The sequence below is a fragment of the Gopherus evgoodei genome, chromosome 2, assembly GCF_007399415.2.
Source record: "Gopherus evgoodei ecotype Sinaloan lineage chromosome 2, rGopEvg1_v1.p, whole genome shotgun sequence".
NCBI lineage: Eukaryota > Metazoa > Chordata > Testudines > Testudinidae > Gopherus > Gopherus evgoodei.
The window spans coordinates 3,483,985-3,508,526 of NC_044323.1; the positions used below are offsets into that span (position 1 = coordinate 3,483,985).

The 24,542-nt window shown below is 50.9% G+C and overlaps 1 protein-coding gene across 7 annotated transcripts in view; it reads right to left on the reverse strand.

The window, feature by feature from the left end:
* Window positions 1-24,542, reverse strand: part of NBEAL2 (neurobeachin like 2) — a 189,235-nt gene that overhangs the window by 110,156 nt on the left and 54,537 nt on the right. For 3 of the 7 annotated variants that reach the window (XM_030549820.1, XM_030549818.1, XM_030549815.1), the window contains exons 1-2: window positions 16,243-16,480; window positions 10,159-10,247 (exon numbers count right to left, since the gene is read on the reverse strand). In XM_030549820.1, coding sequence (XP_030405680.1) covers window positions 10,159-10,247; window positions 16,243-16,347 — 194 coding nt within the window. In that variant the 5' untranslated portion in view covers window positions 16,348-16,480. Of the gene's footprint in view, window positions 1-10,158; window positions 10,248-10,617; window positions 10,662-16,242; window positions 16,482-24,542 lie in introns of those variants that run through there. The other 4 variants (XM_030549814.1, XM_030549817.1, XM_030549819.1 and 1 more) reach the window with 4 other exon arrangements.

Consider the following 24,542-nt stretch of genomic DNA (forward strand, 5'->3'; position numbering starts at 1 on the left):
ACTTCAGTTTAACTCCCTAGGCTAACGACCACATGGAGAACTGCTTCCACTTGGCCAAGTAGGCCACCCTGACGGAAGGCTTTCTACTATTAGGCAAGAACTGGGCTTGTTTAATCTGCAGAAGAGAAGAGTGAGAGGGGATTTGATAGCTGCTTTCAACTACCTGAAAAGGGGTTCCAAAGAGGATTGAGCTCAGTTGGTCTCAGTGGTGGCAGATGACAGAACAAGGAGTAATGGTCTCAAGTTGCAGTGAGGGAGGTTTAGGTTGGATATTAGAAAACATTATTTCACTAGGAGGGTGGTGAAGCACTGGAATGGGTTACCTAGGGACAGGGCCGGCTTTAGAAAGTGCAGGGCCCAATTCAAACAGTTTTGATAGGGCCCCGGCAGGGATGACTTGGGGAAAAAAACAACAACACGTGGGGCTTGTACTCACTGGGCGGTGCTCCGAGTCTTTGGCAATGGGTCCTTCACTCGTTCCAGGTCTCTGGCGGCACTGAAGGACCTGCAGCCGAAGTGCCACCGAAGACCCAGAGCAAGCGAAGGACCTGCTGCCCAAGTGCAGCCGAAGACCCAGAGGGAGCGAAGGACCTGTCGCTGAAGTGCTGCTGAAGACCCGGAGCACCGCCAGGTAAGTAAAAATTATAAAGGCTTCTCTAGCCAGGGAAAGGATTCTCACTGGGCGCAGGGCCCGATTCGAGGGAATTGGTGGAATAGGCCTAAAGCCAGCCCTGCCTAGGGAGGTGGTAGAATCTCCATCCTTAGGAGGTTTTTAAAGCCCGGCTTGACAAAGCCCTGGCTGGGATGATTTAGTTGGTGTTGGTCCTGCTTTGAGCAGGGGTTGGACTAGATACCTCCTGCGATCTCTTCCAACCCTGATATTCTGTGATTCTAAGATTTGCCAGATTGCCTCAAACGTCATTCCTCCTCTAACCAGGCAGCATCCACACCATGAGATGCAAGGGCTGAGCACTGGATGTAAAACTTGACCATAACACTGAGTCAGGAGGTCGGGGTGAAAAAGAGGTATGGGAGGCTGAACTGATAAATGTGAGGAGGTCAGAGAACTAACATTGTTTTGGCCATGCTGGAGCAATGAAAGCGAGCTTGGCAAGGTCCAATTTCAGCTTGAGAATGACCGGCGGGATGATCAGCATTGGAGGAAAAGCATACAGGAATGCCAGTTCCCAGCTCAGGTGAAAAGCATCAGTCAGGGAGCCTGGATTGAGACCCCTTCCAGAGCTGTACAGCCTGCATTTCTTGTTGCATTTCATGGCAAACAGGTTGATCGTCAGAATGCCCCAAACTGCAAAGATGACCCGCAGGACCCTGGGCTTCAGAGACCACTCATGATTCAGGGAGAAATTTCTGCTGAGGCCATCCGTCAGGTGATTCAGGATCCCAGGTAAGTTATCGGCCACAGGGGTAACGTTTTCCCTGATGCAAGACTGCCAGAGCCTGATCACCTCCCGACACAGCATGTTGGTGTGTGCTCCTCCCTGTCGGGGTCACCTAATATGTCACAATGACATTGTGAGTATGGAACTCCTGAGTCCCCATGTCATTTCAAAGGGCTTGACAGCCACTGTAGCTGGCACAAAGCTCTAGGACATGGAGATGCAGAGAAGCTTCCTTCTACAGGCCTTGAACTTTCAGCAACCCCAGATGTGCTCCCCAACCTATGAAGGATCCACTGATGACTACAGTCCTGGGCGGAGGGGACCAGTGAAGGTAACACCCTGAACCACTGAACCATTAACCATCGTACAGAGTCCAGGATCAGTGGAGTGAGTCGGACCAGTCTGTCTGTGGGATGACTGTTTAGATGATGGCCTGACTTCAGCCACATTTGAAGAGGATGAAAGCACCGTCTGTTAGACTGGACCTGTGTGCAAGTAGCAATATGATCAGCAACCTCCAGCATACGTGGGCTGTGGTTGAGGGGATAGACTGCAGCTCCACACATCAGTGGCGAATTTGCCTGGAACTGGTCAGTTGGCAGAAACACCCTTGATCTTGTAGAGTCTAGCAGGGCCCCAATGAACTCAATTCTTCAAGTAGGAACCAATATTGATGTTAAGAACATAAGAACGGCCATACTGGGTCAGACCAAGGGTCCACCTAGCCCAGTATCCTGTCTTCTGAAAGTGGCCAGTGTCAGATGCTTCAGAGGGAATAAGCAGAACAGGACAATTTATTCTCTGATTCGCCTCCTCTCGTCCAGTCCAAGCTTTTGGCACTTAAAAGCTTAAGGACAGCTGGAGCATGGGGTTGCATCCCTGAGCATCTTGGCTAACAGCCATTGATGGACCTAGCCTCCATGAATTTATCTAGTTCTTTTTTGAATCCTGTTACAATCTTGGCCTTCACAACCATTTACCCCTTTTTCCAGACAATTTAGGACTATGTTGAGAAAGCACAGGTCCCAGTACAGATCCTTGAGGGACTCCACTAATGACCTCTATCCACTGTCCCTGACAGGACCTTCCCATTTTTCCTATGATGGCTCTCTTTGCTTAAGAGCCTTTGGTGAGGGACCTTGTCAAAGGCTTTCTGAAAGTCCAAGTACACTGTATCCACTGGTCTGTCCTTGTCCATGTGTTTGTTGACTTCCTCAAAGAATTCTAATCGATCGGTGAGGCATGATTTCCCTTTACTAGCCACGCTGATTTTTCCCCAGCATACTGCATTCTACTAGGTGTCTGATAATTTTGTTCTTTACTATTGTTTCAACCAGTTTGCCTGGTACTGAAATTAGCCTTACTGGCCTGTAACTGCCAGGATTGTCTCTGGAGCCTTTTTTAAAAAACAGTGTTACATTAGCTATCCTCCAGTTATCTGGTTCAGAGGCTAATTTAAATAATAGGTTATATACCAGTTAGTAGTTCTGCAATTTTATCTTTAAGTTTCTTCAGAACTAGTATTTTAATTTGCTGTTTAACTTGTCAATTTGTTCCAAAAGTACCTCTACTGACACCTCAGTCTGGGACAGTTTCTCAAATCTGTCACCTGAGAATAGCTCAGACGTGAGATTCTCCCTCACATCTTCTGCTGTGAAGACTGTGGGGAAGCTAAATAAATTCTTTGCATCAATGTCCTTTTCTTCCTTGAGTGCTCCCTTTTAGCACTTCACTTGCTCAGTTACCTCACTGATTGGCAGGCTTCCTGCTTCTGAGGTACTTAAAACTAACAGCTCCTTTCTATTTTTCTCAACAGGATTTCACTTAGTCCTGCCAGGAGTACCGGAGACTGGACTAGGTGACCTCTCAAGATCCTTTCCAGCCCTATGTTTCTATTATTCCAATTTTTAGAGGAAGTTTTTTTGTCTCTAACTACCTCTTCCACTCTGTTTAGCCATGGGGGCATTATTTTCATCCTCTTACTGTTTTATCTGAGATACACATATAGCATGAGCATCTATTATAGTGCTTTAAATTAGGGGTGTCTGCAGCTTGCAGGCATTTCACTCTTGTGACTGCTCCTTTTAATTTCCATTAACTGGCCTCTCATTTTTGTATAGTCCCTTTTTGAGGTTAAATACTAGTGTGGTGGGTTTCTTGGGTATTCCCCACCCCTCCCCAAAGGAATATTAAATTTAATTACATTATTGTTGCTATTACCAAGCAGTTCAGCTATATGCACCTCTTGGATCAGATCCTGTGTGCCATGTGTCCCAGAAGCTGTCATTAATGGTGTCCAGAAATTCTCTCTCTGCATCCCATCCTCAGGTGACATGTCCCCAGTCAATATGGGGATAGTTGAAACCTGCCATTATTGGAGATTGTTTTGGAGTCTAATCTCCTGAGCATTTCACCATCCTCCTCAGGTGGTCGGTAGTATCAGAGGCGTAGTGAGCGCCCTCCATACCCTCCGACCGGAGGGGGCCCCGCAAGGAAGGGGGCCCCTAAAAGTGACAAAAAAAATGTAAGGTATAACTAGGTAAGTGACATTTATTGATGCTATTGCACAATCCATGTCGGTTTTACTGACAAAACCGTGAAGTCATTATGATACATCATAATGCTATTGGCTACATCAGTTGTCTGTCGGTCAGTTTCAAATTTTAGTTGGACCCATTCAAAGAATGTGTATTTGCGTTCATAATGGCGGTCGGCGGATAAATGTTATTAATTTAGTTGTTTAGCTTTTTATCGTTTCTGCATTGTAAGGGGCCCTGGTCATATGTTTGGAGGGGGCCACGTTCTTTGTTGCTACGGCCCTGGGTAGTATATTCCTATTGCTACACTCTGATTATTCAAGCTTTCCATTGATGTTTAGGATCCTAGGATGACACCTAAAAAATAAGCTTAGTGTGAACTGAAGCTGGAGAGGGGATTTCTCCGGGCTGATCCTGGCGTGACACCGAGGAGCGGCTGTACAGACCTGCTCCATCCCCCGTGCGCCGGAGAGAGAGTACAGCACCAGTCAGCACTACTCTTAGAAAGGAAGGAAGAGTCTCCCTGAGCCTTGAAGCAGTTCCGATTAGTCTTATGGGACCTTCTCCTCCTCAACACGCTAGAGGAGGGAGAACTCCACTTCCTCTTGGGCGAAACAGCAGGGTCTGAACGTGGAGTGACATCACTTGCCGGTTCTGAAGGCGACCAATGATCAAATGAGGGCCTTGATGCGTCAGCCACACATCTCTGGTCATCCGAGGCCTCTTTTGGAATGACTCCCAGATGGAGCACCGTTCCTTAACATGTCCTTCACCAAGGCACAAGCACCTGGGGTGGGGATCACAGGCCCCAAGTCAAACAATGCTTGAACTACAGTGAGAGCCAACTACTCTAGACGCACTTAACTAAACTGAATTTACTATTAACTAGGGGAGGGGAAAAACCCTCAGAAAAAAAGACTGGAAACATGACGTGAACACACCACACCAAGCGCCGACTCTAGCTATGGGCGGTGAGAAGGAACTGAGGCAGGTCGGGGTGGCAGCACCCTTACATAGTTAGGGGAGGAGCGAGGGCCACAGGGCACGGGCATCACCACTATGGGTACTGCTAGGCAAAGTGCTCCAGCTTCGGTGCACTGGGTGTGCGCGCACCGACACGGAATACACGGCTGTCAGCATTGTGCTGCCATTCGCAGGACAAGGGCTAGCAGCGAGCAGAGCAGAGTGACTATGCTCCAGGCCCGACTCCAAAGGCCGGGGGAGGGGAAGGTGCAAGGAACAGGAAGAGGAGTACGCCAACAAACAGTGTCTTGGGAAACTGTGGGACAGCACGTACGCTTCAGAAATGCCCCCAGCTTACATTGTTGCTGGTGCATTGCAGGCTGCGTGGCATTTATGCAAATAAGACTTTGCCCAGAAGCCTCTTCTTTCTCGCCTAGCACAAATATAAACACGCTGGCATGTCCCTCTCAGCGGAGAGGCACTGAAGATAGGGCATGCCAAGTATCATTGATAAAACCCCTGAAAACACCCTCACCAGACCGGGCTAGGCAGAAGCTTAAGACAGCGTCCCTTGGCAGGGGATTACGCCTGCTTGATCTAAAAGCTCAATGAGATGCCACTCACAGCTCTATCTCCCACTTCACACACAGCCACCTTCCAAAAATAGACTCGCTCAGGATCCAACAGGCTAAGCGTGGAGCCCAGCCCCAGAGAGCAAAGGGATTTCTCTGCAGCTGAGCTCAGAGGGAGATAAGAGCCAGACACATTCTTCCCAGCCCCAGAACTCAGATTAACTAGCATCGCCAGCAGAATTTGAATGGCCCAGTGGTTAAGGAGGCTGCCTGGGACTCTGAAGAGCTGGCTTTGAGCCTGTGCTCCACCATAGTCTTCCTATAGTGTGAAGCTGATTCAAGATGGTAAGGCAGTCGGGTACTGCGTAGTGCGGACTTTGTAAGTACACAGTCCTAAGTATGCACAACGGCCTCAGGGCTCACTTCTGCTTTATATCTTATGTACCAAAGCTCATGCTTCAGGGATTCAGCCGGCCACTGGCAGAGGTCAGGAAGGGATTTCCCCCAGTGTACTCTGGGAGAGTTTTTTTTGTTTTTTGTTTTGTTTTTTTAAAACTCCTTCTGAAACACCAGAGATTGTCATGGCTGGAGAGGAGATGTTGGATGCAGAGAGTCAGGGCTCTGAGGCGTTACCAAGCATTCTCTCTCTCAGGGGCATGGCTGGCTGGTTCTTGCTCACGGTCTAAGTGATCACCACACACAGGGTGAGGAAGGAATTTCCCCCCTGGTTAGATTCGCAGTGACCAGAGGGGGGAAGAAGGGGAGGGTCGGCCTTGCTCTACAATGTGGGGGTGAGGGCCACTTGCCAGGAATAATGGATGTATCTCAAAGATTTGCCTGCCATTGCAGGGGACTCACACAGTGGTGCACCTCGATCCCACTTATTCTCTGCCTGTGGCGCATAATAGCCTTCTCTTCTGTGGGCTGTGATACTTTGGTCTAATTCAGTTGGTGTGTGTGTGTGTGTGTGTGTGTGTGTGTGTGTGTGTGTGTGTGTGTGTGTGTGTGTGTGTGTGTGTGTGTGTTGGGGGGGGACTGGTGACCTGTGATAGACAGGAGGTCCCTTAAGGCCAACTCCATGACAGTCTCTCTTCTGGTCTTCCCCCACCATAGCTAGAGAGGTTGTTTGCCCTGCAGTTTGCACAAGGAAACAGAACTGACTAATACCCCAGTACAAAGGAGGTGGCAATGTCATCCCCATGGAGAGCTCCTTGCTGTTGCCACCTCCCCACGCATGGAGCAGGGAAATCAGCTCTCTGTCATCCTGCCCCACCCCCACAAGAGAGGAGGAAAGCCACCAGGAAATTGCACTGATGGTTGAAGATGCGAGGACAGATTGTAACGTTTCGTCCGCTTGCTGCAATAGAACAAAGGGGTGTGGAAATCAACACTGTGTCGGTGCTAACCACAGGCAGAGGGAGAGAGAGGCACAGCCACTGCATGATCTGAAACCTGGAAGCAAAGGTTTCCACAAATGGCTGCTTGGAGTTCAACTATCCAGGGCCTAATTGTTAATCTCACCCAGGGGCCCAATTGTGGTTACCTGCATGAATCTGCACTGACGCTAGCTTGGGTAAGAGCTATCAATCCACATGCTTCAGGTCATAAAACTGACCACCGGAATGGGTCAGGAAGGATTCAGTCATATAAAAACAGCATTGCTCCAAAGGTCAGATGCATTACGGGCTTCATCCTGAGTCACCTTATTGATTTCAATATGGATTGCAGGGGCTCAGCACCTTTCAGGATCAGGCTCTGTACTGTGGAGAGGTGGTATAGGACTTCCTGTCAAGCATCAGTTATCAGCCAAAATTTGAGCAAGGGAGGGTGGGAGCGTGAGAAGAATTTTGTCTGAAAGACAACCCACAATGAGCACACTCTGGCTTTACTGCTTCAGAGCTGGTCAGATCCTCTCCAAGGGGTGAACATAATCCTCAGCCATGCAGTCAGGTCGCCTAATGGACAGAACGCCTTCTGACCTGCCAGAGGTTTATTCCAGATCTCTTCATGGGCACTTTCCTAATCTTAAAGCCTGGGGCAGTCCCAGCCCATCTTATGCCCCTTCCACAACTGGCCAGTGGAATGAAGAAGCTGGAGAGTCCAGATTTTAACCTCCTACAGCAAGTACGTTTAAATCCACCCCGAGGCACCAAGGCAGGAGCGCATGAGAACTGTGGAAGCTCCTTCTACTCGAGTGCCAGATGTACCCCCGAGGGGTCAATGCAGGGAGCTAGGAGTCCAGGAACCAGCCACACCACAAGCCAGACACTCAGGCAGGAGACCAAGGACTCAGGATCCTCCAAAGTCTCAGAAATATGCTCCTTGATCCTACAGAGGCTGCAGGAGCTGAATCAAAGAATCTAGATCAGTTGGCGGTTGGGGAGAGAACTCAAGAAAAAGGCCAACGCAGCGCAGGGAGTGCTGGTAGAGTCAACAACAAGGTCAGCTGCATAAATGAGGCAGAAGACGACTAGTGAAACCTCCTTCCCACCATTCCTGAGCCTGGCACACCCTAAATCCAATTCCTCCTTTTGCCACACCGAGGTAGCCCAATGAGATTACAGGTTTTAATGAACACATTGTGAAATATTTCACAATGCACAACCACAGGCGTGTTCCACTTGTGCATAATGCCGGCGGAGAAGCAGCCGCAAATGGCATTAAGTGTAGATTAGCTGATCGTTGACAGGGCCAAGTGCAATTATTGTATAACAATTAGGGGACTTGCTAAATACAGCCAATATTTGGAGCCTGGCTTTCCTTCTGCCTTAAGCCATCCAGATTGGACTCCGTTTCCCCAGCACAGAGCTCCTGGATCATCACTTAGGAAGTATGACATGATTAATCGTATCTATAGACATGGGAATACCCATGACCAGGGAGAGCAGGAGCCCAAGACTGGAATAGCAGGGGAGCTGTGGGTCAGGGCCGAATTACAAACACAGAGCTCAGCCAGTACAAGCACTGAAGCACAGAGGAGCAGAAGGGAAAGATAAGCTTTAATGGCTACAGCTGCCTGCATCACGTCTAGCTACGAGTCCTGCAGTGGAAAGTCACCCAAACAATTTACATCCCTGCCTCTCCTAAACAACGCAAGCAATGAAGCACGTGGGATTTCAGGGCACTGTTGTGAGTGTAAATCCCTCGCGCTTTCAGCCGGCTGCCCCAATTCTGTCTATTCCCCAGGACAGAAGCAGCTCCGTAATTGGCTGCTGTCTCTGGAGAAATTCTGCATTAGGTGGAATTGCATTAGGAGGAGGTTTTCGAGCACCCCAAAGCCACAAGTGATGGGCACTAGTAAGATGCACCATCGCCCATAGGTAGTGGGAGCCGCGGGACACAATGATGCACATCCTCAGTCCTGTCCTGCAGGAAGATCTTCTCCAGAGTTAGCAGTCAAGTCTCACCCTCCTGCACGTCCCATCTAGAGAGAAGGCTTCTCTTGCCTGGGACGGACGGTGGAGAACAGGCCTGGAAACAAATACAACCTGGAGGGAGTCCGTGGGACCCTCACTTCCACTAGGGCTTCCAGGGAACAGCAGCTAGCGCAGAGCAGGGGAGGAACATCCATTCCTGTGAATCCCTGTTAGATTCGCTATCATTGCACCCTCCTTGGGGCAGGGACCTCCCTTCCAGGTAGTACACCGAGCACAATGATGCCTCCACATTCATGTCACGAGGCAAGGTCATGAAGCTCTTCCTCCTGGAGAAGTGATGCCTGCACCCTCAGGCAGAGGAGGATTAGAAGCCATTTGAGGTGAGACAGGGATAGTTCTTGGGATGGATCACTGGCTACAGTGCCAGTCACCTGCAAGGTGCTGGATCTGGCCCGAGCAGGTGGCTCTTGAATGTCGTTGTCACCTGGTTTCACGCTAGCAGCTGAGCAGCGATGGATATGGGGGTCTGAGTGCAGGCCCTGGAAGGAAAGGGTCCACTTCTCAACAATAACCCCAAGTGGCACTAATTGGCCCCTTTCCTGGCAAGAGAGCAGCTAAACTCCGAATGGGCCATGGAAATTGGCCCCTCCTCTGCCCTGGGTGGTGGTCAGTTTAGGACAAAGCTCAGGCACATTTGAGAGGACAGCACAGGGGAATCTCGTGCCACCATGGCTTATGCTGTTCCTCTTCACAGATTTGTTTGTTTGTTAGTTTTATTTTAAGAGCCGGAAGGTACCATTAGGATCATCTCATTTGACCTCCACCATAGCAGGCGAGAGAATTTCAGCTAGCACTTCCTGTATCAAGCCCCTAGCTTCTGGTTCAGTGAGAGACTATTTTAAAAAAACGTCAGGTGACAGTGAACCGTCTGTGTCCCTCGGCAATGGTCAGTTCCCCTCACTGCTAAAAACAGTGTGACTTGTCACTAGGCTGAATTTGTCTAACACTGCTTCTCGGCCACTGGCTCTCATTATCTGTGGGTGTACAAAGTAGTCTCCAGAGACGCTATTGTTCTGGCACTATTCGCCCAGCACTCAATTCACAGTGGTTTAAGGAATAATATTAGACAGTAATCGGTGAACCCCTTAGGCAGAGAAACAAGTGAAGGCACCAGCTTCCCAGGAGAATTTGTTCCATTAGATCCAAGTTCTTTAACTGCCCGTGTGATCTTCAAACGTTTGCACTAACTAGCGTGACCACAACACAGCCCCCAACCCAGAGTCCAGAGAGGGGGAGGGGAGAGACTCACCTCCTCGGGTCCAAAGACTGCACCGTGATGATCTTTTCAAAGTTCATGACAAATGCCTCCAGCCACTGTTGCAGGTAGGTCAAGTCTTTCTAAAAAGACAAAGTGAGGATGTGGTGAGAAGCGAGGAGTAAATATAAATCAAAGGTTACCGCCACACACAGAGCTGTGAGCTGAAGAGACAGGCCCGAATACCCTCAGACTTCGGGGGAAGTTAGAAACAGAGGCAATTCCAGATTCAAGCTTCCCACACCTTGACTGATCGATGAGAGTGCAGGATACACAGCGCTGCAGAATCCATGATAATTCCAAGCATTCCGTATGTACATGCAAGAGGGTCACATGGTCACGGTCAAACTGCCGGACAGATTTGGGGGCATGCAGGAATTGCCTCCCCAGGTAAATTGGCAGAAACCTTGGGGGGTTTCTTTGCCCTTCTCTGAAGCACGGGGCATAGCTCACCTGCAAGGCGCGACTGGGCAGATCTCACCTCATCACCTCCCTGCCACTGCCCGGGCACTGGTGGTCCTGCCATCTCTCCTGTTCTCTGTCAGAGTTTAGTCTCCCAAGGACTGACGTGAACTGAAGCCTTTGGGCTCAATATAGGGGTATACTGGTGAAATTGAATGGCCTGTGATGTACAGGTGGTCAGACTAGATGATTTAAATGGCCCCACCTCAGCCCAGAGCGATGGGCACCCAAGCCTGGCTAGGCTGACAAGTCACATGATCAGCAGCCCATCTCAGTCCCCTCCATTATGACACAGCCTCTTATATGATAGCTCCCCTCCCGGATGTGTCTCCTATTACCCAGCAGCCAATCACCATCAGTCTTGGACCCCCACTGTCCACTCTCAGCAAGGCTGACCCAGCCCAGCATGTTCTGAGATGCGCACGGAGCTCCAGGAGCTTCACTGGGCACCTCACTGATCTGACCTCCAGGGGCCCGGTGTGCTCGACAGAGAAGTTCTGCTCCAGTATCCTGGGCTAGAATCTCCCCTCTCCTCCTCAGAGAGGCGTTACACACACACAGGTTGGTCGCTGACCTTCACCCCAGAGAGGGCTGCCTCTCAGCAGCGCTGCCCGTAGTTTGTAGAATGTGAGGCTAGATTTCAAAACAGATGCCATGCAAGTTGTGCAATACAGTTATTACTACACACACTTTTTGGAACAGCCTTTTGCCCTCAGCAGCCCCAAAACGAGACAGTAGCACTCTGCCTTTTGTAACCCTGGCCCTTTTAGCAGCACATAGAGCACGTAGGTGAAGCGGGCCGAGTCCTAGCCCCCTTCTACTGAATGCTGGGTTTGTTTTCTCCAGATGTCAAACTCTGATGGGCAGGTTGCACATCTAATCTATCCACTATGAAGCGCCATGTACATTTATAGCCCAGTATTGTATAAAATGTTTATTAAACTCACCCCAACTCAGAACACAAGCAGTAACAAAGCAGCAAACTCAGGCTCCGCCGTAAGTTAATATGATCTTAAAATCCTCATAGGATGGTCGCACTCATGCCCCCTATTTGAGGGTGAGGAGAAAGATACTGCTAGACATCCATGCAAAACTCCCAAAGGCCAGCCAGTACAGATTCCTGTGATGAAGTGGGACTGTTCTTAATGTTTCCTCTGAATACTGTGTGGGTGCCTCAGTTTCCCCTATGCATTTCTTAAGTCTCCAGTGTGCATAAATGGCCAACAATCTGTCTCCTAGCAACAAATGGCCAGGGCCCTTCCTCCTCCCCCCAAGCCCCAAGGGGATAGTTAAAGGTGAACAAAGAGATCAGGTGACCTCCTGGCCCAGGAAAGCCGGAAAGGAGGGGCTGGAGGGGTTTCAGTTTGGGGCTGGCTGGGGATGAAGAGTGAGTGCAGATGGGGTTGCCTGCCTCGCTGGGCCCCAGAATGGGCCCGGCTGAGGGGTCTGTCATAACTTTCCTACTCAGATCTGAACCTTAGAGTTCAGAACATGAGAAGCTAGCATGAAACCTCCAAACTTAATTACCAGCTTGGATCTGATATCGCTGCCACCAGCCAGAAAATTCCAGTGTCTGGCTCACTCTGGTCTCCCCAAAACCTTCCCTGGGGGACCCCAAGACTCAGATGCCCTGAGTCTCACCACAAAGGAAAATACCCCACTTCCTTTTCCCCTCTTTACCTCCTTCCAGATTTCCCCGCCCTGGGGACCCTAGGATACTCCCTGCTTCAAGTCCTTGAACCACAAGTACCGAGAGATCAAATCTCTCTCTCCCATCACCCAGAGGGTATGCAAAGTCAGGCTTAGTAAATCTAACACAAAGAGATTTTCCCCCTCCCTTCGTTCCTTAGTCTTAACCAGTGAAAAAACTCAAACAGGTCTTAAAAAGCAAAACTTTATATAAAAAGAAAGAAAAAGACATAAAAATGGTCTCTGTATCAAGGTGACAATATACAGGGTCAATTGCTTAAAAGAAAAAAATGAACAAACAGCCTTATCCAAAAAGAATACAATTTAAAAAACATTCCAGCAACTACACACATGTAAATACAAAAAAACAATATAAACCTATTGTCTTACTATCCTTGTACTTACAACTTGGAAACAGAAGATGAGAAAGCCTGGAGATAGAGAGATCACTCTCAGAGCTGAGAGGGCCACTGAACCAAGACAAAGAAGAAAGAACTCACCCCCAAACTTCCCTCCACCCAGTTTTGAAAGTATTTTGTCTCCTGATTGGTCCTCTGGTCAGGTGTTTTAGGTCACTGTTTGTTAACCCTTTTATAGGTGAAAGAGACATTAATCCTTAGCTATCTGTTTATGACAGGGTCCCATTCATTGTACCTACAAGCTCTGTTTTAAACTGTGTTCCTGTCATCTAATAAACCTCTGTTTTACTGGCTGGCTGAGAGTCACATCTGACTGCGAAGTGGGGGGTGCAGGACCCTCTGGCTTCCCCAGGACCCCACTAGGGCAGATTCACTGTGGGAAGTGCGTGGAGGGGCACATGCTGAATGCTTCGAGAGACTCAGGAGGTGAAGCCGTGTGAGCTTCTTGCCCTGAAGACAATCTGCTCCGAGGGAGAGGAGGCTCCTCGAAGTCCTGACTGGCTTTGCGGGGAGCAGTTCCAGAGCATCGCCCAGGGACACCCATGACAATTCCACTGCAGGGTACATCACAAACCAGGCCGGAGACCAGCCGACCATCCAAAGGGAGAGCAGAGACCACAACCCTGGGGAGTCAGAGAGGCTTCGTGCCATCACCTTGGTGATAGTCTCCCAGCGAATGCCAGGAAACAAGGGGAGGGAGAGAGAGAGAGAAAGAGGTGGTGGGTGAGGTAACCTCTTTTATCGGACCAACTTCTGTGAGTGAGAAAGACACAAGCTTTTGAGCTACAAAGAGCTCTTCTTCAAGTCCAGGAAAGAGGGTGTCACAGCTAAATACAAGACCAAATAGATAGCTCAGCATAAGTAGTTGGCATATATTGTAGGGGACCACTCAGTGTGAATGGACCTTAGAATAGGTTCGATCTTGTATTTTGCTGTGACATTGAGTAAGCCTGAAAGCGTCTCCTTCTCACCAACAGAAGTTGGTCCAACAAAAAAGATTCTCTCGCCCACCTGATCTCTCCTGAGGTTTTTAATACCTTTTGGGTTCTTCGGCTATGTCCGCTAGTTCCTGAGCCTTCAGGTCACACTGCAGCCACGAGGGGTGGAAACATTTCCCGGAAGCTGAGATTGCTGCATAATCCCAGGACTCCAGGAGCTGGTGCTTTACAAAATGCAAGCTGGCAGAGTAGCCAGTTCCAGCAATCAGAGCCCATTCTGAGGGACCAGAAGCCCTTCCCCTCGCCCTTCCGTATCAAACAAGCTGCCTGTAAGGTCACACAGGTCACTCTTGGGGGAGAGAAGAAAGACCCACACTATTCTCTGCCATGCAAACAAGCCAAAAGAAAGGGACTGAACACTCAGGACAGGCCGGGGGTGCAGGAGAAGGAATCGGTCCTCTCCCGGCAACTTCGGGGCCACCCGCAGGGACTGAACCCAGAACCACTGACTGCATGAGCGGAAGGGCCAGATGTGCTGGCTCAGAGGCAGCGGCAGATTGAAATCACTTCTGCATGGTCCATTGATTGGAGGGACAAGGACCCACACTGGGTTAACCCGGGTTACGCTGGGAGCCTGTAAAGCCAGGGTCACAGTGCAATGCCCACAGTCAGGCATACAGCCCGCAAGGCACTGCAGTGCTGTTCAAGGCTGCTCCCCCCTGCTCAGTGTGGACAGGCAGCCCCAGCCCAACCAGCAGGCTGCTCCAACTCACGTCAACTGGCTGTGAGCCCGAGGGACCATGTGCCAGCTAGAGAGCACCAGAGCTCTCTCTGCACCAGCCACTCCCCCTCTCTACCCACACTACACAGGCCCTGGGGGAATCCCCAAGCAGGGTTCTGCTCCCTTCATGCCGGGAAAGCTTGGGTTAACCAGCTGCAATGGTACATTCAGCCCACGCACTAAGCCAGGGCCTGGAACTCCCCCCCACAATGCCAGAATCCAGAGCAGACATGCACATTCAGGGAAGCCAATAGCCAGCAGCACACGCACCAGCCCCTTTGAAGTCCAGCCTTTCTCCCAAGAGCCATTCCCCTGGGACAGATGGACAGCTGAAACCAGGGGGCCAGAGAGACCCTTCCTCCATTTCTTCTGCATTCCCTTGCTGCTGCACCCTTCTAGCGCCCACCACCCTGGTATCTAAGTGCTTCCCAGAATCTTCTGCCCTTCTCCTTTCCCTGCCATTAGAGCTCTGCGCCCCACCGCAGGGTGTGTGTGTAGGTCTCCTGTCCTCCTCTAAGTGGCAGGCTGCCTCGAAAGCCATCTGATGCCGGATCAGCCAGATTTCCGCTGGACGCTCCACAGTTAAGCCTCCTCCCCGGAGAACAGTTTGCCTATCGCTCCATCACACTTTCTGTCCCAACTCACCACAGTTCTACAGAAGAGATAGGCCAATAAGGCAGAGTGACTGCAGGCAGAGGTAGCTGCTTCTCTGCTGACAGCTCTGGGGCTAGAAGACCTACTGGGGCTTTCACGGCCAGTCTGGGAGGCTGGAGTTCGCAGCAGGCAGACCAAGGGGCTGGACCTTAGCTCCCCATCTAAATCCTGGTGTCACGGAAGCCAGGAACCTGGTCTTTAGTCACTGTCTCCTGCCCACCGAGCACACCGGGAGCAAGATGTGCTTTTGTTAAGCTTCGGTAGCAACCAAGATTCTCAACATCTCCCATCACAAGTAACTTTTGCCAGGAAAGTAAATGGAGATTCCATGCTCCAATTCCTTCCCACCACGGATGGTCTTAAAGGAAGGGAAGAAGCAGAGGAGAAGTCACACCCTTATGGAAAATCCCTCTAAGCTTTAGAGACTCATCTCCCCTCTGTAGACTTTCTGGATCAGCCTCTAGAACGTGACAGACTCTTATCCTTCCTACATCATTCCGCAGGGTGGCGAAAGTCCCTGGAGCAAGGATTTCACTCTGTTTCAACTGATGGCTTTTCAGAGTGCTCCTTATGAAGGTCTACAGGGCTTTCCCAGAAAGGCGAAGAGGGGAATCAGATACACCCTTTAGATATTTTTCAAATGCCTGGCCTATCCTTGTCCCAGCATCTCTTCCCTACATCTGCTGTTCGCCACAGGAAGAGATGCCATGAGGCCAGCCTCGTGGACCTCTGCCTAGCCTAGCTCCCGGTGACATGGCTCCTCTCCCTGGGGGAGCCTAGCAGGACCTGCAGGTGTAAGAGTCACTGTCCTCAAAAGGGCCTGAGCCTGCCAGCAACACAGCACTCTCAAAGGGAGTGCCCAGCACCTGGCTGGATCAGGCCCAAAGAGTGGACCGGTAAAGGCTCTCTCACACGTGACACATGCTAGCTTCCCTCCTGCTACAAGCGATCGATCCATCGATCTGCCCAGCACTGCAGAGAGCAAGTGGAAGCTCTATTTGCTAGCTTGTTTTTCACACCCCAGACACAGAGCTTGTTTCCTGTAACAACAAACATCTGCAAGTGCAAGCCCAGAGGCAGACGCCCACCCAGCCTGCACACACAACCCCCCCGATGCAACGCAGAGGGCTCCCACCTGCACGCATTCCAAGCTGGTGCCGCAGCTACCTGAAAGCCAGTGTGCAGGTGTTACCTGGAAGGCAATGGCCGGAGATCCCATCTGACAGCTGGGCAGCTCCATTATCGGCCAAGGGCTAAGCCAAATCCAGAAGCAGCCGCCTGAGCTGGGAGTCCATGCAGGCGACGGGGCGAGAGCAGAGCCGCTGGCAGCGCGGGCAGCCCCAGCGAAGGTCGGCGATGCTCTGGGAAGGGGCGGGGGAGGGAAAACGTGAGCGCCGAGAGCAGCAAAACAAGAAAGTGACTTAAAAAAAAGCGTTGTGTAAAGCAAGAGCCAGGAAATGCCAAGTCACTAGAAACATCAGCGACACTTCCTCCCGCAGTGCTGCAGCGGCCGGGGGACAGGCTGGGTCTCCGAGAGGCACTTGCTTCTAACAGCAAAGGGGCACCCAGCACCACCCCAAGGCCCTGGCCGCACCAAGAAGTGGACGCCGGTGGGTCTCAAAGCAGCATCAGCTTGTTCCTTCCCAGCTACCTCTTGAAGGCTATTGGGGCAGGTCCATCCCGGGGTCAGCTCCGCCAACCTTGATGGAGCGACTCCAGGGACGGGCAGCCCATCACGTCGGGTTTATTGAGTCCACAAGCTGCCCCAGAGGGCATCTGGAGCATCACAACCCCACACCTCCCAACCAGCACATCAACAGCCCTGGCTCCTGCCCTGCAGCGACCCCTACTGTTCCAGTCCTGCTGTGCGAACCTCAAGCCGGAGCCCCAGGAACTTTTGCTGTTCCCAGGCCTCGGCTCTCCCATGCCATTAGTTCTACCCACGAACCTCATCCCTGAGCTGTAGCCCCTTTTGCTAGTCCACAGTGGAGACTCAGTCACCTCTGCTGATTGACCTCAATCCTCAGCCACCACGCCTTCCCTTCCTATGCCCTCCTCTGGCACAATGCTGTCCCAAATGAACCAGAAAAAGGACCCTAGGGCCTCCTCGTCCAGCTCGCAGGCTGCCCAGCCATGGGAACACCTTCTGGACAAGCCTGCGCTGGGGGATTAAGGGCAGGCTCACCAGTGGGCGATACACGCAGGGGACAAGACGAGAACCAGGCCCAAAATGTAGTGACCTGTCAGAGAAGGGTTCATAGCCAGTCAACACTTGGCAAGTGCATCAAACTACTTGTGCACTAAAATTCAGCAGGGAGACTGCAGAAGCGAAAGATGCCAGGTTCCCCTTGGTGAAGAGAGCGCAGAAGGCGGACCAGTTTCAGAGGTGAGTCCAAGAGGGCGTGACTCGACTTGTGGGACCGAGGTAAGGGGGAGGATGACGCCATTTCCACTAAAAGCCTACTGAACGATTGTTTTTTAAATAGTTTAGAATCATCCGATAGGCTTCTAACACACCAGGGATAGAATTGCCTTCTGAATTCTACAGCAGGGTTAGAAAGGAAGCCCTAGAAAGGTTAACCTTTTCTATAGGACTTTTCTACCTTCTTCCAGCAGGTTACACCAACCGCAGGGCTCCTATCTACGGAGCCACACGTAACTCTCACACGTGCACATTGCACCACAAAGTTCGGCCTCTGAATCTCAATGAACATGAAGGCATTCGTGCGGGCGCAACTCACACACCAGGGGAGCATGGTAAGAAAAGAGGGGTAAGTTCAAACAGTTCACCACGCACCCCCTTACTGCTTTGTCAGGGCTGGAGCAGGTGGACACAGGTCCACTGGAGGGACCTCGGAGTTTGGCGGTGCCCAGATTAAGGTGGACTGATCTTTCCCGTGCCTTCTGTTTCTCTTCTGCCCACCTCCACCCTCCATTTGGATTTTATCATCTTCTAGAGGTGCTGAATTCCATCTTTAAGGAGCACACGATCTGGCCAGTTCTTGAGCTCAGAATTGGCGTTCTGCAGAGACATTAAGCCCGTGTCTAGTTAACTGGAACAGCTGCCTGGGGGTTGTGGTGAATCCTCCAGCTCTGACAATTTTTAAGTCAAGACTGGCTGTTTTCTGAAAGCTCGGCTCTGGTTCAAACAGGAATTAATTCAGGGAAGCTCTACAGCCGGTGCTTTGGGTGATCACAGGTGTCCCTTTTGCCTTTATAATCTATGAATCTTTGCGCTAGAGATGAGCCCAACCCTTAGTCAGCTGTTCCCAAAGTTCACGGGTCTTCAGGGTTCCCATCACAGGCCTTTCTCAGTCCAGGGGAAGGCTCCCAAGCTGCCCCAACTGCTTCCCTGTTTGTGGCAGCACTGGCCCCTGTACCTCTCCACACATGGTCAGAACACCTTTGAATAACCAGCTGGCAGGAGAAATGGAAACGAGCAAGCGACAAGCCAACAGCCCCAAGCCAACAATGGGAGGAAGAATTTGCAGAGGGCCCTGAAAGCTTCCTGCTCTGCAGTGAGGGTTTTGCAATCCCCTCTCTGCTCAGGATATTGAGCAAGAAGAGGTGGTTAGATTGACCTGCCCTGGGAGTGTCTGCCCAGGTCACAGCTTACCAGCAGGCGGCTCACACCCTGCAGTTTGGCAAAGGGGTGGGGGGAGGAAGTTGGAGGGCAGATTATCCTCCAGCCAGCTCCCACCTGCTCCCTGGGTAACAGCCCCAGTGCAGCTGGAAAAGCCATATTGAGAGGTGGGATGCTAGAAGGGGAAGTGGCTTCTAGGGCCCTAAAAGGCCTTAGAATGAGCGTGCTGGACCTATTTAGAATGCACCTTGCAGTGATCAGGCAATAGGACAGAGCAGGGGTCGGCAACCTTTCAGAAGTGCTGTGCCATCTTCATTTATTCACTCTAATTTAAGGTTTTGCGTGTCAGTAATACATTTTAACGTTTTTAGAAGGTCTCTTTCTATAAGTCTATAATATATAAATAAACTATTGTATATAAAGTAAATAAGGTTTGTAAAATGTTTAAGAAGCATCATTTAAAATTAAATTAAAATGCAGAGCCCCCCGGACTGGTGGCCAGGACCTGGGCAGTGTGAGTGCCACTGAAAAATCAGCTTGTGTGCTGCGTTCGGCACGCATGCCATAGGCTGCCTATCCCTGGGATATAGCATGCAAGTCAACAGGAAGGGAAGGTGATAAGGGCCTCCCAGGACTGGAACTCAGAGCAACAACTGGGGGCTTACCCGGCACTATCTTATCACACAGGATTTGCCATACCAGATTTGGACCAATCAAGTAGCCTCCTGCAGTGACCAACACCTGATGTGAATAAACCCCACAATGCACCTGGCCAGCTGTGCAATGCTGCCCCAAGCCTGCCTGACCCCTGTGAAAATCGCTTGATGCCCTGAAGCATGAAAGTTGATTATACAGAAGAGCCAGTGGCTATGCTAATTTTAAAGACATGCTTCATTGGAACGTGCTTACAGTCAGAAGAGGGACCAAATACAAATGCCTCCTTTGGGGCCAGCGAAGGAGCGTCTGCCAACTCTAGACAGCAATATATTTTTATGCCTGTTAGGCATAAAAGGAGAGGGAGCTGGGTTCTAATCCACCTTGCGCACGGAGTGGAGTGTTAATTAAATTCCAATCACAGATTCCTTCTTACTGGGCGTTGTGCTTGCCAGAAGGAGCCCAGCTTGACTTTCAGATCCCAGGCAGAGTCTGCACCCGGAATATACCAACCACATTTTACTTTTAAATCGACAGTGCTTGTTACAGAGTCATAAAACGCCATGAGCCATTCGTACAACGTAAAGGCACTTGAATGCTATCAAATATAAAAGCAGCTGGTTAAATTAATGTCTTGAGACCCTTGGAAAACTACGTTTCTATGATTCTATGTGACAGGTGCGGTTTCATTTAAGCATGAAGCAGGTCTTAATCACCCTCAGTCTACAGATGGAGAAACTGAGGCAGGGGTTAGACTTGGCCAAGGTCGCATGGTGAGTAAGTGGGAGAATCAGAATGACAGCCAGTCCCACTGGCTCTAGCCACTAGATCTCAATCCCTCCCTGAAGCTCAAGCAGCAAGCTCTTTGGGGCAGGGTATTTGTACAGAACAGAGGCCTGCCCCGGGGCTATCCCAATATAAATGTTAAATAAGATCATCCATTGAAGTAGATGCAACAGGAAGGGACTCACTCTCTCAGGGTGAGTCTTCACAGCAGAGCTAGCACAGCTGATCAGCACCCGGGCCAGTCTAGCCTGGGCACCAACAGCTCCACCACAGAGCCCTCCGTGCGTTATCGTGTCCTCACTGGTGTTGGGCTCTGTCTCTCTCGCTAGGATTGCCGGGGCACAACCCATGCACTAAGGTGAGCCGCTCAACCAGTGATTTGTGGGTGACCTCATCTGTCCTTCTGGGCACACCAGGGGAAGGCTTTGGAGGACTATCAGCCCCCTATTCCCAGAGATTTCACCTGTGTCCCCACTGCAAAGCAGCAAATGTGCTCTAACCCCGCCAGGCCAGCTAGCCCAGGCTGAAAGCACCAGATTCGCAGGGGAGGTTTGTGTGTGGACAGGAGGAGGGCTGGGGAGGTAACAGCCTGGCCTCACTGCAGTGAGGACAGACCCTCAAAGTGGTGCTGAGGGGCTGACTATGCAGACAGTGGATACACAAGGCCTTAGCCCTGACGTGCAACTGTCTGCATGAGGATGCAGGAGGATTCTTAAACAGCCAAGGGATCAGAGCCTTACTTCCAAAGAGTGACTAACAGCTAGCGAGCAGCTGCCGTGGCTGCTTTCCCAATAAACCATACCAGGATTCCCACAGCCGGGACGAATCATGAGACGACAGGTGCGGCAGTGAAGGGGTGGGGGTGGGGGTGTTTCCTGGAAAGGGAAGGAGGGCGGCAAAAAAAGAAGCAATCCACCTGTATTCAAAGTCAATCATCGTGACAAGGCAGGATATGACAGGCTGTCATCTGCTTCTCAGCTGCAGCGCAGACTGCTCCCAGCTCCGACAGAACTTCGGTTCTTGGCTCTCATTCAGATGAGCCTTTTGCTTGCTGCCTGGCTTAGTTGTTTGTGTTTTGGGGGAGTTGGTTTGTATTCAGGTGCTTAACCCGTCCTCCCCAGCTCATTCAGCCTGCGACAGAGCCAGACACGGGTGGGGGAAGCCCATAGCAGAGGAGTGATCGACTGCCTGAGATAGTCAGTGTGGTCATGGAAGGACTTAACATTTCAGTCTCATTTACAGGCCAAACAGAAAAGGGAATCCATGGGATGCAGTGTGACCTAGTGGATAGAGCATGGGGGCACAGGATACCTGAGTTTCTGGCTTGACCTCTCCCCTTTTAGGTGATCCTGGACAAGTCACTTCCCTGCTCCCATGCCTCAATTTCCCCACCTGTAAAATGGAGGTAATGATACCGACCTTTGGAAAGCTCTTTTAGATCTCTGGCTAGAAAGCAACAGGTAAGAGCTAGGTATTAGTTATTATAGTGCTGGGGTGTGGGGGAATCAAACAAGGCCAGGAGGCATGCAGCACCACAATGGGTCTGTCTAAAGATAGTGGTCCTTGAGCTAACTACCACTCTGGACATAACACGAACATCTGTGCTTTACCCTACTGCCATCCTGGGTACTCATCTGGAGCGAGAACAGGACCATGCTCTAGTCTAGACAAACCCCAGGAGAAGGGGCAGCAGGATGTTCCCTTGGGAGAACCAGGTTCAAATCCCATCATGGGTCATAAGTGAAAAAACTTTGCTGTTAGCGTCACTAGCTGCAGAATGGCTCTGTACTTCTCAGAACACAGACTAGCCCACTTGGTTGGCTTCAGTGGTTCCAGAATTTCAATGCAGGTGTTGGCCTTGGGAGAGCTACGGGAATTGGTGCCAGATGAGGCCCTGGCCCTCCATCTTTTGACTAAGCCTCCAGGCCAGACCAGGCCAAAGATCTGGAGTACGTTCCAAATTCTACATTAAGCCCAGGTTTCTTAGAGGTTCTTTCCTTGTGCAGGATAAATGAGGGGTGCCGCTGACCAGGTAAGTTTTCATTCTGAGCATCGAAACAGACACTATTGCTCTCTTAGCATTAGGATCAGGGCCACGGTGTACGACAGTATCTATATTTGGAGTGCAGCATTTTTCAAGAAGACCCCCTTTACTAAAACAAATGCCCCCTCCATGCCACAATCTTCCAAAGCACAGAAACCCCATGTCTCCCCTTTACAGCTCAGCCCAGCTCAGGGCCTAATTGGCACCTTGCCTGCCATGGAGCCAGACCTGATTCACACAAAGCTATTTAAAAAGATCTACTCTGGTTCAAACACGAGTTACCAGCCTCCAAGCAGGAATCCCTGGGTGAGATTCTCTGCCTGGGTCATCCAGGAGATCAGGCTCACTAGATGATCATACAGGTCCCTTATGTCCTTGAAATAGAAAATATGGATCCATTACCACCCATCTCTTCGATGCATTCAGATCCAGATGCAGTTTCAAACCCTAGGACCTGCATTCTCCATAACACCCCCTCTTCCCCCCGGCTGCCCTGACCCAGTGGCTGTCTTTGGCCAACCCCTGTTTTAGCGCCTCCCCAGCATCAGGTGCACTCCTTGTATATAAAATTCAGCACAAACAGTGACCGCTCAGACTCGGGCAATGGGTGAATTAACCCTGAAATCCCCAGAGGGGTTTGTGTCTCAGTCTCCTTCTCCCTCAAGTTAAGAGAGGCGGAAAGAAGACCCGCTACAAGGGAGAGGCTACAAAAACACCTGCTCCCAGTCCGAGTGGGTTTGTTGAGGACACTTACCGCAGGGTGAGCGGCAGTCTCCGATACACCCAAAGGACAGTGGCTAACAGCCGCTGTGGACTTCTTTTTAGTTCCCTCTCTCGTAACAAGGGGTCACGCATCGCAGACGGGGAAGGAAACAGGGCTGGGAGAGTCAACCCAGCTGAGCAGCTGTTGCTGGCACCAACTTCAGCAACAGGTTCAAACAGCCTAGTGGCCGCTCTAGGCTGGATGTTCTGGTGGGATCCGGAAGAGGGCATTGCTGCATCCGTGTCTGGCCTCCTCCAGTGTAGACAGGCCGGGGCAAGCAATAACCTCATCTAGCGCACCCTAATCACTGCTTCTGGTGGTCGAGGGCAAGGCTGGAGTAACAGCTGCCAGTGGCACAGCGTCGGGGAGGACAGACGGACGGACAGCAGGCAGGCCCTTTGTGCGGTCTTCAGCCCGACAGGCCCATTTTTAAAACTTTGTTCCACGGCTGGTACTGAGACAAAACTGGAGGCGCTTTTAATCCTAGCTGTCGGATGCCATTTTGAGACGCGCACTGCTCCAGCGTGGCCTCGCCTGCCCAGTGCGTACAAGGTCATGCCGGTGCGGTGGAGTGACATGCGCTGAACAGTATGAAATTGCGGGCGAGGTGCCTTCGGAGGTACAGAATGGCCAGGACTCCAGGGAGCCACGAGTGGTTACCCTGAACACATTCACTTCACTCTGATTTTATCCCCTAGTGTCTTTGGGAGGGGCAGGGCATGGGGGCCCCAAAGGTCAAGTCATCGTTACCCTGGCACACACTCAGCTGAGAGTTTGGGACAACTCCAGCAGCTCTAGCCATCTAGAGGGGCAACTATTGTGCAAAGCGACATGGACAGAACAGCTCTAGGGCTGCAGTCAGGAGGCCCCCAGTTCTAATCCTAGCTCCACCACCGACCTAGCGCAGGTCACATTGCCTTTCTGCGCCTCGGTTTCCCCATTCACAAAGTGGGATCACCACCATGTATTTGCCTACCAGGGAGGCTGGGAGGTTTAATGAGATAATTTCTCTACAGTGGCTTTCTTTAAATATATAAAGTGCTATAAAAATGCTAAGCATGACCCTGATGTCAAGACAAAAGCATTGGGGGTGAGGGGGAGGAAGAGTGCTGGGTGGGGACATTTCCCCCACCTTGCATAAAAGTCTCAGGGAAGGATCAATCCTGGGGCACCTGCCTGTTGGCAAAATTTAGGTTTTCTTCCACAATCTTTGATGTAGTGCTCATGAGATTTCAAAGGTCATTATCACCCCCATTTTACAGATAGGTAAACTTAGGCACCAGAGTCACATGACTAACCCAAGACCACCCAGCAGGTTGGTGCTCTATCCACTAGGAAACACTGCCTCACATCTGTTTTTAAATTTCCCTCTTTCACACACAAAATTTAGAGATGGGGTCTGATTGGAAATAGGACCATGCCCAGGTCCCCTCGACCCTTTCATGGCAACAGTGCCCACACCTGGCCCGGCCAGCATGACAAAGATAGGCAGCCCTCAAGCTGGCATCCAACATGCAGCTTCCGCAGGAACCAGAACAAAGCTGCTCTATGGGGGGTGAGCCCTAACCCTGGGGGGCTCCATGTCTGTTTCCCCAAAGGCTTTCA